The sequence below is a fragment of the Ictalurus furcatus genome, chromosome 18, assembly GCF_023375685.1.
Source record: "Ictalurus furcatus strain D&B chromosome 18, Billie_1.0, whole genome shotgun sequence".
In the NCBI taxonomy this organism is placed as follows: domain Eukaryota; kingdom Metazoa; phylum Chordata; class Actinopteri; order Siluriformes; family Ictaluridae; genus Ictalurus; species Ictalurus furcatus.
Genome location: NC_071272.1, coordinates 404,440 through 420,736, shown reverse-complemented (window position 1 = coordinate 420,736; position 16,297 = coordinate 404,440). Strand labels below are relative to the sequence as shown.

At 39.5% G+C, this 16,297-nt stretch overlaps 1 protein-coding gene across 4 annotated transcripts in view; it reads right to left on the bottom strand.

Annotated features, from left to right (window-relative positions):
- Nucleotides 1-16,297, bottom strand: part of slc4a4b (solute carrier family 4 member 4b) — a 36,251-nt gene that overhangs the window by 6,454 nt on the left and 13,500 nt on the right. Inside the window, exons 6-17 of one of the 4 annotated variants that reach the window (XM_053649680.1) lie at nucleotides 15,878-16,057; nucleotides 14,975-15,070; nucleotides 10,433-10,509; nucleotides 8,396-8,553; nucleotides 6,251-6,338; nucleotides 5,476-5,630; nucleotides 5,234-5,350; nucleotides 4,879-5,053; nucleotides 3,052-3,185; nucleotides 1,540-1,808; nucleotides 859-914; nucleotides 537-725 (exon numbers count right to left, since the gene is read on the bottom strand). In XM_053649680.1, coding sequence (XP_053505655.1) covers nucleotides 537-725; nucleotides 859-914; nucleotides 1,540-1,808; nucleotides 3,052-3,185; nucleotides 4,879-5,053; nucleotides 5,234-5,350; nucleotides 5,476-5,630; nucleotides 6,251-6,338; nucleotides 8,396-8,553; nucleotides 10,433-10,509; nucleotides 14,975-15,070; nucleotides 15,878-16,057 — 1,694 coding nt within the window. The remainder of the gene's footprint in view (nucleotides 1-536; nucleotides 726-858; nucleotides 915-1,539; nucleotides 1,809-3,051; nucleotides 3,186-4,878; nucleotides 5,054-5,233; nucleotides 5,351-5,475; nucleotides 5,631-6,250; nucleotides 6,339-8,395; nucleotides 8,554-10,432; nucleotides 10,510-14,974; nucleotides 15,071-15,877; nucleotides 16,058-16,297) is intronic. The other 3 variants (XM_053649681.1, XM_053649682.1, XM_053649683.1) reach the window with 3 other exon arrangements.

The window sequence follows — 16,297 nt, the reverse complement described above, 5'->3', positions numbered from 1 at the left end:
GAATAAAGGCAAAGCTGTGGGCTTGGCATAAATAAGCTGCATAATTTTGTCAATGAAAGGCCATCACAAGCACAGTAAGACAAAAGGGTGTGTGTGTGTGTGTGTGTTTAGATGTTGGAGGTCTTCTACCAGTCAGTTATTACAAGTTCTGTTTTCTTTTGTGGCAATATTCTATGGAGCAGCATTAGAGCTTGAGCATCAAGGAAGCTCAACAAACTGATAAATAAGGCTAGCTCTGTCCTGGGATGTCCCCTGGACAGTTTTGAGATGGTTGTAGAAAGAAGGACAGTAAGCAAACTATTATCCATCCTGGACAATGCATCACATCCCCTCCACTCCCTGTTAGACCAACAGCAGAGCACCTTCAGTACAAGACTCATCCAGCTCCACTGTAGCTGGAGCGCTAAAGGTTGTTCTGACCAACAGAGTTCACCCTGCGCAACAATTCTTTCTACAAATCTACATGCAAATAACCCCCAAGACAATACTATAGTGGGGTGTGTATGTGTGTGTGTGTGCGTGGGGTGTGTGTGTACCATAGTGGGGAAGAATCTGCTGGTTTTAAACTTCTTTAAGGCCATGGAACAGGTGTAGGTGCCCATGAACAGGATAAATGACATCAGTGTGATGTCAGGAACAAAGCCACAGGATCCTCCTTGCAGAACTCCGCCCCACTCCAAACACTCTGACCGAGTTACCGATGACCAGGTAGAATTCCCGTGCTGCTGGCCATGTACACACACACACACACACTCTAACTGACAATAATATTTTACAAGGAACTGTCTGTTAACTTTTTCTATTGGTGTATTTAAACAAAATAATTTTTAAATGTAACTTACACACATACACACTTACCTTTCCAGTCGAGTTGAACAGTGCTTCAATTTTTTCCTCTGAGACAGAATCGTTGCCTGTTTTAAACAAACACAATAGGTCTGCTCAGTGAGGTGGAGAGTTCAGCACATTCAAGCTGTGATTTCGCTTCACCATTGAGAGGACACGACTGCTTCAGTGCTCGTTAGGCAATATGAAGTGTCACTGAAGTGTTGCATAAGCAACAAATGATCAGGAACAAAACAAACAGACATGCCTACAGATCTGCTGGCATAATGAGCAGAGTAATGTGTGTTAGAACTCCTTGGCACAGCAGCAATTTAGTAGCAGTAGCGCGCTCAGGGGCGTGGTTTCGGGGGGGCCGGGGACCCCCCAATAATCAGAACAAGCAATTACAACCGTGATATTCTTCTGTGGAAAAAGTAAGTACACCCTTGGAATCAGAAGCTAGTATTGCCCCCTTTAAAAATTGAGTTGTCTGCCACCAAAGGTGCCCTGTTGTAAGTTGTTTAAACACATGTAGATGTAAATATCAGGAAATGAAAACTGAAATTCTGATCTATTGTCTCATATACAGCTTTTGATCTAATAGCCAAATGTCTTCAAAAATAATAGAACTGGCCTTACTGTGCCAATACTTTGAGTGGAGTGTATACCCAAAAACACACACAAATGCTTTTACACACAAACATAGTGTCATACCCTCAGGAGGCATGCAGTAGCAGGCATACTGATTGACCATGTCCCAGTGGTTACTGGTGTCGATGGGGTAGTGATGGGCAAGCTTGAGCATTTTCTTGAATGCATCATAGATAAAGATAAAGCTGATGAGAGCCGCAAAGCCTTCCTCTGTGAAGCGTGTGAAGTACTGCACAAGGAAGCTGGCATCTGTCGCCACCAGCACCAGACACAAGAACCCTGACCACAGACCAATCCACAGCCGGAATTCCAGGTAGTCAAATGTGTGGTCCCTGAAAACAGCCAAATCATAAAGACCATGTCAGGCGGTCAAATCACAGTGATCACAATCACACTAGTGGGATTTTAAATAAAAAAGTGACAGCCCCAAGAAAATCATGCATATGCATAGTGAACGGTCCGTCAGTCTTAACTGAGGAGGTTTGCCTTTTATGTACATCAGGCTATTGGAGAAGACGCGGCTTCTGTGTATCAGAGCCTGCTGGAGGACGATCGGCTTCTCTGTATATCTGGCTTTATCAGAATTTTGTGCAAAACACCTTGCTAACTTATTTCAGTTTAAAAATATTCATTCTTTCGTACATACTAGTCTGTTCTTATTTCATAATAAAAAAAAATATATTTATTATTAACAATTATCAATTTACAAATACCACCACACTGGAAGGAACTAAAACATTGTTGTTTCAATTATATAGATAGATAGATGGATAGATAGATACACACACACAGTCATGTGAAAAATTAAGTACACCCCATGGAAATTTTTGGCTTGTTTGACATATTTGTACAAGAAAACATTTGATCATCTTTGAAACAGTGCCTATTAATAAAGTTGATAAAACCCTCAAACTTATTGCAACTGAAAGAATGTTGCATGGAGGAGTGGTCAAAAATTCCAGCGAGCCTGGTGGACAATTGTGCAAAATTCCTACAAGAAGTTATTTCTGATAAAGGGGGCAATACTAGCTTCTGAGGCCAAGGGTGTACTTACTTTTCCAAAGAGGAATCTCACATCTATTGATATTTCTCTTGAATAAATGATTGAAAAAGCTCATTTTCCTTGTGGTTTTGTTCAAGTATATCAACTTCATTAATAGGCGCTGTTTCAAACATGAGCAAATGTTTTCTTGTACAAATATGAGTTGTGAATATCTGTAGACTAGGTCTATGTAAACTATTGGTCTTAACTGTGATGTGTTACCTTCCATACTTACATACACAGGTTTTTGTTTTCCCCTGTAATGTTTAAAAATATTTTGATAAGTAATGTTTGGATATCTAAATAGTTTTTAATGACCCAAAGATGCAGAAGTCATAAAATAAACAACTAAGACAAAATTAGTATTTAAAAAAAAAGGTAAGACTCTTGCGTTTCATAGCTGTACACAAGGTGGAACTCATAGATATGGCCTCACAAGGATGTGTGTGTGTGTGTGTGTGTGAGAGAGAGAGAGAGAGAGAGAGAGAGAGAGAGAGAGAGAGAGAGAGCATGTCCACATTAGTCCTACTCACTTGCTGAAGTTGAATAGTAGCCGCTCAAAGACCAGCACTGGTCCTGTACTGCTGAGGATGGTGAGGGGCTGCCCACTTAACAGACAGAACACTGCACCCGCTAGTGCTGTTCCCACAAAACTCTCTAACACACCCTGGAGAGAGAGAGAGAGAGAGAGAGAAGAAGAAGAAGAAGAAGAAAAGTTAAAGCTTTTGGCTACTGATTAAAAGGGTGAGTAAAAATCCCATTCATGGTTGGCCCCATGTGCAAGACAAAATTACAAGGGTAGTTTATCTCAAACTAGCAAACACTGACTCTCCATATGCAATGAAACTGCTGGTACATTTCAGACCGTTCTAGCTACAGTATTTGTCCTCATTACCTCCAACATGGCCTTTTTTGTTTTGTTTGCTCCCTCTTTATATTTGTGGCCTGTGCATTCCATTCTCACTTCTACTCTGAGATGAGTTGCATTCTATTCTCACTCATTTCACACTTGTAGTGTCACAAACAGATATTAAAATTGTTTGTAAATTTACATATGTAAAAGAGATTTTTGATGTTAAAAAGGAAAAAGAAAATCTTTCATTATCCATAGCAATTGTAAACCACCACCGACCCCCCCCCAGGCTATTTCTATCTGGAATAAACTTTTTATTCTATCTACAGTATCTACAAATCTCTTTGAAGACGCTCTAGTCTGTGGGTTTTATGTGACAGACAGGGTACGAATTTAGCACCCGGCATTCTCCAAAGGCAGATGAATTGTCAGCAGTGGCGTGTAAAATTGTCTGGTCATCCACCACTTTGGCGGGTGAACTTCTCACACAAGTAGGGCTTACAAAAATAGATATCTAAATTTAGGTCATTTAGTTGTATTCGTTCCTCCCTCAGTGTTCGTGATGACCATCGTCTGTGCAAACATTAAACATCACTTTGAAAGTGGAAGTGAAGAAAAAGCAAAAACCAGGAAGTGTGAAACTGTCTGTCGTGTTCATAAAATAACTCTTGCCTAATGGCTTGTGAAAACAGTTATTACTAAGCATCATGTTCATGTTTTACTGGAAGTTTGTAAAGGACTGAAGTGTTCTTATGTATGATCGAATAGTGTTTTAAACAAGTGCTCATGCACGTCGTAATCCACCTCTATTTAAAGTGAAGCTGATCCTTCTTAGCTTGAGCATTACAGAGTACCTACAGATCTAAGTAGATGTCACAGCCCTTTGATTCCAGACTACATGGCTATATACACCACCACACATACCTACTATAAATCAAGACATAAACATACGCCTCAAAAACATCTCAGAGTTTCAGGAGTTGTTACCGAAAGAGGTACGTTAATAGAGCGGTGCTCTCCAACATCCTAAACTCTCATCTCATGTCCATCTTTTGATCTCAAACTCAAATGTCGTTGGTGTACAGCATAAAAAAAAAATGAATTGGCCTTGCCATTGTAATATTTTCAGAGGGGACTGGAAAAAATCCCAAGAACATCCACCATCACAAGCAAAGAGAGACGGTCCCGGAGGGGACTGCAGACGTGTAGCTGCCATTTAATATCAGTCTTTTTCTTCAAAAGTGGTCACTAAGAAAGTCATTGTTTCATGATGGAGAAAAATGTAATCCCCTCATACATACAAACACACCCATGAGTGTGAATAAAAAAGTCATCTTAAAAAAGCATTCTTTCAATAGTTATTAGATAACACGAAATCAACTAGTCTGTGAATATCAGAATAGGCAAACAAGGCATACACACAAAGACAGACGCCGTGTTCCCCACCAGCACCAACGCAAACGCATTAACTCATTAGATTAATCAGCTGAGCAATAATCTCCTGTACCTGCATGTTCTCTGTGGCGTCTCCAAGCAAGCCGCCAAAGGTGATGGCATTTGTTACGGTACCCAGGTAAATAAACAGAGTAGCAGACAAAGCCTGGATGTTCACGGCATCATAAAAATCGCTCGCAAAGAATGGCAGCTTTCGCTTAACATCCAGAATCAGACCGCCACAAAACCTGCGAAAGGAGAGATAGCGAGCAGAAGAGAGTGCAAAAGAGACAGAAAGGAAAATAATCATCACTGAGCTAGTGTTAGCATGAGTCCTGTGTAAACAGGACATTAGTGTTACAGCACCACATACAAGCATCTGTGTTTGCACTAACTGCAGTCTTAGCATTAGCATATAGGCCACTTACTTGCCAGTGAACTTGAGCTCGTCTCCAACATGGTGACCTCCACCACCTCCTCCCGCACCACCTTCAGTGGGAGCATCACCATTAAGCTTGGATCCATCTCCTGCTAGGTTGTTCTTACTACATAGATAAGAATGAACAAATAGTTATATCAGTATATCAAAATCAGTCTATCTTTGGTTCACTTTTACACCATTTTAGGCAACATTGTGGTCACTGAGTGTGAAGGTACACAAAAGGTGTACCGTTTGTCTGAGGACGGAAGGGTTTTGGGGGGCTCAATCCGGATATCAGGGTCCCACTCTCCTGGGGGTAGCACAATGACCTCGTCAAGGAATTCCTCGATGCCAGCCAGTAAGTCACCCCGATCTTTGGCCTTGTATACAACGTCATGAAACACCTAGAGCGCAGAGAAACACGCAAAACCACGAGCACTAAGTTTGAAGAATGTTACATGCTAATATTTATTATTACAAAATATGCTTTAAGTTAATTAGTTAAGTTAATTCATTTGCTCACTACACAGTTCATAAATCTATGATGTCAGACGGTCAGATAAACATCATTACAAACATCTTGGCATCATCAGTCATATCACTGTGGATATACTCCCACCAGAGTACATCACTGGAACACGGCGCTGGGTACAGCAGCCAAAAATTCTACTCAAGTACAAGTTAAACTACTTACAAAAACAATTAGTCAAGTAACAGTAAAAGTAATATTGTGAGTAATAATGTTAATAATTACTTCAGTAAGAGTAATAAAGTATCCAATGAGAAGACTACTCAAGTAGCAAGTTACTAGTTACTTCACATTCATGTGAAGTAAAAGTACATTTCTGTGATTAAAAATGAACTTGAGTAATAGTATAAGTATGGCCAAACCTACTCTTAAAAGTAATTTTTCCCCCAAAAAGTTACTCAAGTAAATGCAATGAAGTAATGCATTTCCTGGTACATGTACACACAGGGAGATTTGTTATGGTTGTCCATAGCCACAAAACCCTCTCACACACACCTCATCCGACATTAAGGTACCAATGGCTCGACCGATCTCGTGGTATGATCTGCCTTTTCCTTTGGGTCCCAAGAGAACAAACAGAAATCTGGAAAACAATACAAAATAAAAGCATATTCATATTCATATTCAAGTGTGAGGTTTATTTCCCATACTTAACATAATTATTTTTAAAAAATGCATCACATATACAGCAAAGAATTTATAAGCACAAGTTTGATTGTGGGTTAAAGGTCATTGTTTAATCACAGTCCATCGGAAAAAGAAATACTAATCATTAAACCACGAGTTTTCCATTTGACACTAGACTGAATCTGTGCTTTGATTTCAAAAGTCATCTGAGTTTATCAGCTACCACAAGCCTTTATCATAGCATCTATGAAACTTTCCACTGCGACTAATCATACAACAGTTCATTCTGACCGGAAATGATAATGTTCCAGATTTGACATAAAGCAAGTGAGTGTTTGCATTTCAGTGTCTTGCCATTGAGAACTGTAGTATGTGTTGCATTTCTATTTTTAATCTTTTAAACAATAGACTTAGTTTGATATATGAGTGTGCATGTACACAGTGGTGCTTACAAGTTTGTGAACCCTTTAGAAATTTCTATAATTCTACATATATATAACATCATCAGATTTTTAGGTCAAGAAGTCCTAAAAGTAGATAAAGAGAACCAATTAAACAAATGAGACAAAATATTGTACTCGGTCATTTATGTATTGAGGAAAATGATCAATATTACATATCTGTGAGAGAAAAAAGTATGTGAAGCTTTGCTTTCAGTATCTGGTGTGACCCCCTTGTGCAGTAATAACTGTTGATCATCTGCACATCGGCTTGGAGGAGTTTTATCCCGTTCCTCAGTACAGAACAGCTTCAACTCTGGGATGTTGGTGGGTTTCCTCACATGAACTGCTCGCTTCAAGTCCTTCCAGAACATTTCTACTGGATTAAGGTCATAACGTTGACTTGGCCGTTCCAAAACATTATCTTTATTCTTCATTAACCGTTCTTTGGAAGAACGACTCGTGTGTTTAGGGTCCTTGTCTTGCTGCATGACCCACTTTCTCTTCAGATCACAGACAGATCTCCTGATATTTTCCTTTAGAATTTGTTGTTATAATTCAGAATTCATTGTTCCATCAATGATGGAAAGTTGTACAGGTCCAGATGCAGCAAAACAAGCCCAAACCATGACACTACCACCACCATGTTTCACAGATTTGATAAAGTTCTTATGCTGGAGTTCTAATGCAGTGTTTTCCTTTCTCCAAACATAACAATTCTCACTTAAACCAAAAAGTTCTATTTTGGTCTCCTCCATCAACAAAACCTATTTCCAGCAGCCTTCTGGCTCGTCCACGTGATCTTTAGCAAACTGCAGAAGGGGAGCAGTGTTCTTTTTAGAGAGCATCTCCTTGTGATCCTGACATGCACACCACTGTTGTTCAGTGTTCTCCTGAAGGTGGACTCATGAACATTAGCCAATGTGAGAGAGGACTTTAGTTGTTAGTTACCCTGGGTTCCTTTGTGACCTCGCAGACTATTACGTGTCTTGCTCTTGGAGTGATCTTTGTTGGTCTCCACTGCTGGAGAGGGGAACAATGGACTTGAATGTCCTCCATTTATACACAATCTAACTGTGGATTGGTGGAGTCCAAACTCTTTAGAGATGGTTTTGTGACCTTTTATAGCCTGATGAGCTTCAACAACTCTTTCTGTGAGGTCCTCAGAAATCTCCATTGTTCGTGCCATGATACACTTCCACAAACATGCTGTGAAGATAAGACTCTGATAGATCCCTGTTCTTTAAATAAAACAGGGCGCTCACTCACTCACACCTGATTATCATCCCAAAGATTGAAAACACCTGACTCTAATTTAACCTTCAAATTAACTGCTAATCCTAGAGGTTCACATACTTTTGCCACTCACAGACATGTAATATTGGATCATTTAATTCAATAAATAAAAGTTTTCATCAGATTTATCCTTAAGTCGGCTACTTGCTAGTATTACACTTTTCTTATCATAGGCTTAGAGCTCAGTCAGATTAAACTAAAAATAGTGATCATACACTCCAACTTATATGCAGTAATTTCCCATACCACCCCAGCCCTAATTCAGTTTTTAGATTACCGTGTAGGCACAGGGACTTCAGTGATCCCTGCAAGTATGACGGCCTGCTGGAGCCGCACAAAGGCCACAAAAGGAGCATCGAGGAAGTCCACTTCACCCACCAGGATGTTAGCTGCCTCCGCATCCCGCGGGATCTTCTTCATGAACTTATTATTCAACTACACATACAGTAGAGGGAAAGATGGGCCACAGTTTAATCTATAGTAGCTTCTAATGTTTAGATTATTTTTGTCTTTAATAATATACAGCGGTGCTTGAAAGTTGAGAATTAGAATTTTCTATATTTCTGCATAAATATGATCTAAAACATCTATCAGATTTTTACACAAGGCCTAAAAGTAGATAAAGAGAACCCAGTTAAACAAATGAGACAAAAATATTATACTTGGTCCATTTATTTATTGAGGGTTCACAAACTTTAAAACACCACTGTAAGTGAAATAAAACAAAAACATGCTAATGACATGCTAATGAAGGAAAGATATACTATATTTTTTAAATATTATATTTGAAAGAAATACTTTGCATCACAACAAAAATCTGATGCAAATGGTGTGTAAACGGGACATTTAAAGATATTTCAATCTCAGAGAAATTATTTAAAGTAAGTGTTCGAACTGTGTTTTTAAACGGTTGAGCAATTCTGAGGCTTAGAAGAGAAGAAGAATTACATCGTGTTCTGTGATCTTCCACCTTTAGATTCGACAGCAGCAAGGTGACGAAACACATTTAAAAGACTCAGAGCTGTTATCTTGACATAGGGAGGTAGCACAGAGTATTGACTAAAAGGGTGCCAATAATTGTTGCACATCTATATTTAACAAATATATATATATATATATATTTTCACATACCTGTGTTTTGTTTGCAATTATTTGGTATCCATGAGAGCAGAGTAGTTTTGTGCATTGTTTTTTTTTTAACAAAAGATTAAAAGGATAAACAATAAAGACAAATTTTCAGAGCTGTAACTCTGTAACTCTGTAAGCAAGATGAAATCAAACAATTGCAAGTTCATGCATGACTTTTAGTACCACTAAAAGTCGTGCATTGATGCACTGAATTACAGGTGAAGGCAAAGCTTCAAGAACACACAGAAAACAAGCTTGATCTTGTCTGTGAATGTTTAACTAACAACTTTGGATAAAATACTAACAGAGTTTATCAGCGTAACGACTCTAGAGGTGCGATACAGTAGTGGTGGAGTTTACATGACGACCGTCACGGTTATATGGCACAAGAGGAGGAGATAAACCAATTCCTGTGATTGGGAGAGTGTAACTGCATCCAAACTCGAGTAAATGAAATAGAGGAAAGGTTCTGTGTGAAATCTTGAATGAAGAAAGAGAGCCACATTCACTGAAAAGTAATTTAGTGTGTGTGGTGTTCTGACAACATGAGAGAAAGAGCTATTTGTATTTGAGTGTGTGTGAGGCAGAACAGGAAGAGAGATGCTATTTAAGTAAGAGAAAGTGAGATGCTTCTGAGCTTTTAATATACACTAAATGTCCAAATGTTTGTGGAAACCTGACCACGACATCCATATCTGATCCTTCCCCGAAATGTTGCCACAAAGCTAGAAGCAAATCAGTTGTATAGGATATCTTTGTATGCATGATGCCTGACCTCACTAATGCTCGTGTGGCTGAATGGACAAATCACCACACCACATTCCAAATCTAGAGGTTTGGAGGTTAGATTGGAGGTTATTATAACAGCAAAGCAGAGACAGTACTCCTATACAATTCTTAACTTCTTCACCGGCGTTCCTGATAAGAGTTTAAATAGATCTAATGTATTCCAAACTTCACTCCTATTCCACAAGAGTTCCTCTTGTCCCTACCGAAACACCTCCCTATATAAATTCAACTTATTAATGAAGGTCAGGGCCAACTCAGAGGTAGCAACCTTTAATACCGCAGGAGTTATGAAGAAGAAAATGACTGAAAAAAATGTAAAGAGCAAGTTTAAGTTCAGACAGGAATTTAGGAAACATGCAGCACAACCTCTCTCTTATGGACACACTCATGGTCCTACCTGGTCCTTCTCAGGCTTGTCGCAGAGGTCATTAAGGCTGCTGGAGGTCAAGTTGTGGGGCATTGTAGTTTGACTACCTGTATGAATGAGACATAGGTCGGAGGTCAGCCTCAAAACACTGTTGAGATATTACAGAGAATGACAAAGACAAATGCACAAAGGAAACAAAGCAAAAGACCAATTTAGAGAAAGGTCTTAAAATAATGTCATATAATATTCCATTTAACCCCATTTTACCCCTTTAGTCTGGGCATAACCCTAAAATGGAAATGGAGTTCATTTATTTGGAAATGGAGTTATTTTTAGTGCTTCCTTTTTTGTTATGACCTCCTATCCCCTGTTATAGAGTATAAAAGTGCATAATGACTGACAGCGGGGGGCGGTGCTGTCATGGATATCCTGGAAGAGACTCCGGACTACAGTTCCCAGCAGCCACTGCACCACACAGCATCATCACATCACCACCTGCACCTGATTCTCATTAACTTAAGGAGCACCTATATAGCCACAGATTGCGCTGCCCTCCTAGTCTTGCATTTGTCTTTCGTTGTGGTTGTTTCTGTCTTTGTTTTAATGGTCTTTGTTAATGTTTTATTCTTGCCTTAGTGTTTTGCTTCCTGTTTTGTTTTGGTATTCATTAAAACTGAAAATCTGCACTTGCATCTGTCTCCACCTCCAAATCATGACAGGCTGTCCTCTCCCCACTTTATCCATGCTTTTTTTAATGGTTTTACATACATCTTGTACGCACCACTAATCAGCTGATTAGCGCTCACACTTTTAGCCAGTTAATAATAGGCTGCAATGGCAGGATTAGAAGTGCAGCCCAGGCTGTCTACCACTTTGTTTAATTAATGAGGATGATTACGTCTGATTAATCTTGTGCCAATAATGACTACGGCTCTCGTATCATGGTGCAAGAAAAAATATGGCAAAGGAATATGATGTTATATATTCTTGGTGATTTTGTGACCTTCAGCGCAGTTATAAACCTGATGAATAATGGTACAGTCGTGAAATAAATTGGGTTAGAATGAATATTCAGAGGTGTTCCAGTGGCTCAGTGACATTTTCTTAAAGCCATATGATTATATCCGTGATGTCTTCAGTCTAATGTCACTTATAGATTTTATGCAAACTTCAATATTTACAAACGTATACAATCATGACCATGAAGGCCAGACATCACAGGTTAAAATGGATCTGTTATGAGAGATGTACGACTAAAACTCAACATTTTTTTCTGTCAGCTCTTAATTTGCACTGTGACAATGACACGGTCAAGACTACATGCAAATAAAAGTCTTTAAATGTGTTCGGCTAAATTTAAACTAGGATTAAATGTACTTAGGAACAGTTTTCCAGGAACAGATTAAACCTCAGTGTAAATTTATGGGTTTACATACATCTTGTGCACGCCACTAATCAGCTGATTAGCGCTCACGCTATTAGCCAGTTAATAATAGGCTGCAATGGCAGGATTAGAAGTGCAGCCCAGGCTGTCTACCACTTTGTGTAATTAATGAGGATGATTACGTCTGATTAATCTTGTGCCAATAATGACTACGGCTCTCGTATCATGGTGCAAGAAAAAATATGCCAAAGGAATATGATGTTATATATTCTTGGTGATTTTGTGACCTTCAGCGCAGTTGGAAACCTGATGAATAACGGTACAGTCGTGAAATAAATTGGGTTAGAATGAATACATGCTGTAATATCCAATCAGATCAGAGTATGTGCCAGTGGCTCGGATTATGTCTGATTATGTCTGTGATGTCTTCAGTCTAATGTCACTTATAGATTTTATGCACACTTCAAGACTTACAAACATATACAATCGTGAACATGAAGGCCAACAGTCTAAAACGGATGACTGCGCAGACACACATTTTTCTGTCAACTCGTCTTAATTTGCACTGTGACGGTGACATTGTCAAGATGAGATGCAAAGGTGCAACGTGAAAGGCAAGATCAGGAAACAGGTAGAAATCACGGATCCTTGTTTCTACAATGTTTTCAGTTGTTTATGCACATTGTGAGCGTTCACTTATATGAGTAAGTTTGAGGACGTTTATATCCTCACCTCATTGTTTTGTTAGACATTTTATTGATTCTGTTAAGTGAAGTAATTACATGCCAACAGTAGCAACAACTGAGTTGTTTATTATTTGTTACAGATAAAATAATTCAGCTTATTGTAATAGCCTATTTATAATTTATAAAGTGGGAAAAGTGAAACATAAGAGAAACCTATATACTATATACTATACAGCCACAACACTGAGCTGTATGTGTGTGTCGATGGGGCCTGCAGTAGTGAGGAATGGTGTGGGATGAGTGCAGCATTCGTTATGAAGGCGTGGTTGGGAACATCGACATCAGCTCCGCGTCACAAAGACACGGCAGGTGGGGAGGGCTCCACCACCTCCGCCATCCGGGGGAATTCCCCTCTGGGGAACACTAAACCATCTAATGACTTGTTTTTATCGGACGTTCACAATGATGCACGGAACTGGGATCAGTAGCTTAAGCCTCACTGTGTCTTAGATGTCATTAGAGAAGACTGGGAGGAGGGACCTTCTAATAGCGTATCTAATTCAATACATTCTTGACCTGAGAGCACAAGTCCAGAATTTGGGACAATTAACACAGGAGAATTTGCTCCAGGCACAAGAATGTCAGTCTCAGCTGTATAACGGGGAAATTCGGCTGCAGGAATTTGCACCGGGAGATAAAGTGCTCGTTTTGCTACCCACGTAGAGCTTTAAATTACTCATTTATGGCAACAACCCTCTGAGGTCACACAGCGAGTCACAGACGTTGACTATGACATTAGGCGAATTGATAGAGGTGACGCACTTCAAGTATACCACCTCAGTTTCCTAAAACCATGGAGAGAGGCGGTTCCTGTGGTCCTGGCGACGGCGGTTCCCAAGAGGGAGGAGCCGGGACCAGAGGCAAATTCAAAAAGTGTGGCCCAATTCACCAATTCAATTCAAAGCACACGTTCCCAGGTTGCAGGAGGAATTTTCTGGTGTTTTCGCCCCTACTCGATCACACCGACCTCATAGAACACCACAGAGACTCCTCAACCAGAGTCCTGGTTGCATGCAGACGCCCTTGCTGGGTGCCTGAACACAAAAAAGGGTTTGGGATGAACTCAAGTCTATGCTGGACATGGGGGTAATCAGTGATTGCAGCAGCCCGGTGGTCTTGGGGCCTAAGGCACAAGTCTTTTTGAAGTCAGAAAAATATTGGTGTAGCATTGCACCTGCACTATAAGGGAGGAGATCTCATAAGTGCACGTTTTAGCTAAAGTAAGTTGAAATATTACACCGTACTGACAAATGAAACAAACCTGTTGGTCTGCTCCACCCACATTAGCAACTACGCACAGGAAAATAATTAGCTTATGCCATAGTTTCTAACTGAAGTCTCAAGCTTTTAGCACTATATTGTCTTAGGGTTTCTTCCCTCATCACTGTCACCTCTATCCTTCATATTAGGGATCGATCTAGATCTAAATCTGGATTTTTTTTTTTTAAAGCAGTGTGCTTCCGTTGAAGAGAAAGAAATTATTATGAAGAAATATGAGGAACTGAAACCTACACTAACCGCACAAAGCAACAGCGTTGTGGCTGCCAGACCTCAGAACACTGAGGGGATCACTGATCATTGCTGAGTGTGTAAATATTTAAGTTCACTTTTATAGGCTCACAATCAGAATAAATGGATTGAAAACTTACAACATATTTCATGCAATTTAATTTAACATATCAATGTCAATTGTTTTAATTAAAATATTTTTAAAATAAATATCAATTTGTGAAAATATATTAGGACAGAACTGGCACCCTGTCCAGGGTGTACCCCGCCTTGTGCCCAATGCTCCCTGGGACAGGCTCCAGGTTCCCCGCGACCCTGAAAAGGAGTAAGCGGTAGAGGATGGATGGATGGATGGATGGATATTAGGACAGGAATAATGCCACCGCATGTAAATATGTACCGCTCACAGTCTGTGGTACAGTTAGTTCTAAGTCTAAGAAACAAGAAAGTGCAGAATGTTTATATATGTACATGTCAGTGTTTGTACCACAGAGCGAGAACCATACTGAGGCGAGATATTGCGGTGTATGTAAAAAGCTGTATAACCAAAATCTGTTGTGTGCCATGACACAAAGATGGCCGTCGAAGTTAAACCAAGTAAAAAAAAATGATTGTGGTTTTGCAATGCCAATACAGGTAATCACCTCTAAAATAAATCAAATAAACAACTTTACAAATTTTGGACTACTTGAGAGGGACTGACCCACAACAAAAAGTTATGACACTCCCTTCGCTAGGAACTGTTCTTCATGGTACAGTAATACCCGTCTGTCTACCATCCCAAAACTCAGAAAGGGATACACCCCTAGAAGGTCTATGATGTTCACATTTGAGTGATTTCTGTTAATCTACCACGCCAGAGTAATCTATTCAGTTTTGTATCAAGTCTAACCGGAGTGTCAGGTTTTATTTAATCTGTTGTTCTAGACTTACAGAGCAGACCCGTGCTGTTGCTTCTCTGCATCTGTATTTGGCCTTCAATTTCAGAGACGCTAAAGCGTGGCACAGAGCGGTCAACAGAACTACGTACTGACATGTTACACACACACACACACACATACACACACACACGCACACACACACGCACACACACACGCACACACACACAAACGGAGAGGAAAGCAAACCATGACAAAGGGGGAAAAGAGAAGGGAAAAGAAGATGAACAGAGAAATGTCAGTTTAGATCACAAGGTACAGACATGTTTTATGCAGAACATGCTCTAAATTATGCTAATTTTCTTTTTGTTTTTTTGTTTTTTGACAAAGACAGCACATTTCCTTATTACAAGAGAAGATTCTATCTCAACAAATTCATGTCTCTTTAGTTTTCTTACAAGAATGTCAGCCACTTTTATTCTCCAGAACACATGAAAATGGAAAAAAAAATAAGAATGTGCTGGATCAAGTACTCTAAACACACACATATACATACACATTTTATACATATATATATATATATATGTGTGTGTGTTTGTGTGTGTGTATGTATGTATGCTTATATACACGTGTGTATATATATATATATCAATCATATTGTCCTCACAACCGAAACAGTGTAATCGCGACCGAAGCATTGTCAAAATAAAGTCAAATTAACATATTAATTAAAATATTATATTGATTTTGGGAAAAACCATTAAAAGTCAGTAGAATGGCCCACATGTCTGACATTCTGGTAAAAGCACGAACTACTCTAGCATTTGGAAGAGAGAATATGAGTGTTACAAAGAAACGTAAAGCCAAAGATTACACTAGTGTTGAAACACAGACATGGAAAGAATGGCACGAAGAAGGAGAGTTAGTGTAGTTTAGTGTAGCAGAAAGACAGCTTTACCATTCTCTTGGTTTGAAAACAGCCTACTTGCACTCGATACAGTTCGTCCGATGTCAGCCAACGAGCGCAGGTTGGACTTCTTGGTCTGATGGCGGTGTTTACGCAGTAGCGTGAACGTAACCTTCTCCTTCAACTCGGCCTTCAACAGCCCCGTCTCTATCTGAGTGTCCGTGATCATGTCTGAGAGCACAAAGACACAGAAATAGAGCGATTTAGTAAATCCTCATTTTCACGACTGTAGGTGACACCGACCGAGCAAGGCTATTTCTTCTTCTTTCTTTTATAATAAAACTGGACAGTGACTAAATCACCTTCTTGTTCAGATTTACAAAGACGAGTTACATTTTCTTTTTTCATCTTGTGGTTTCAGAGGAATCATGCTTTTCTGTGAATTAGATCCATTCACACAGTTCTGTGTTG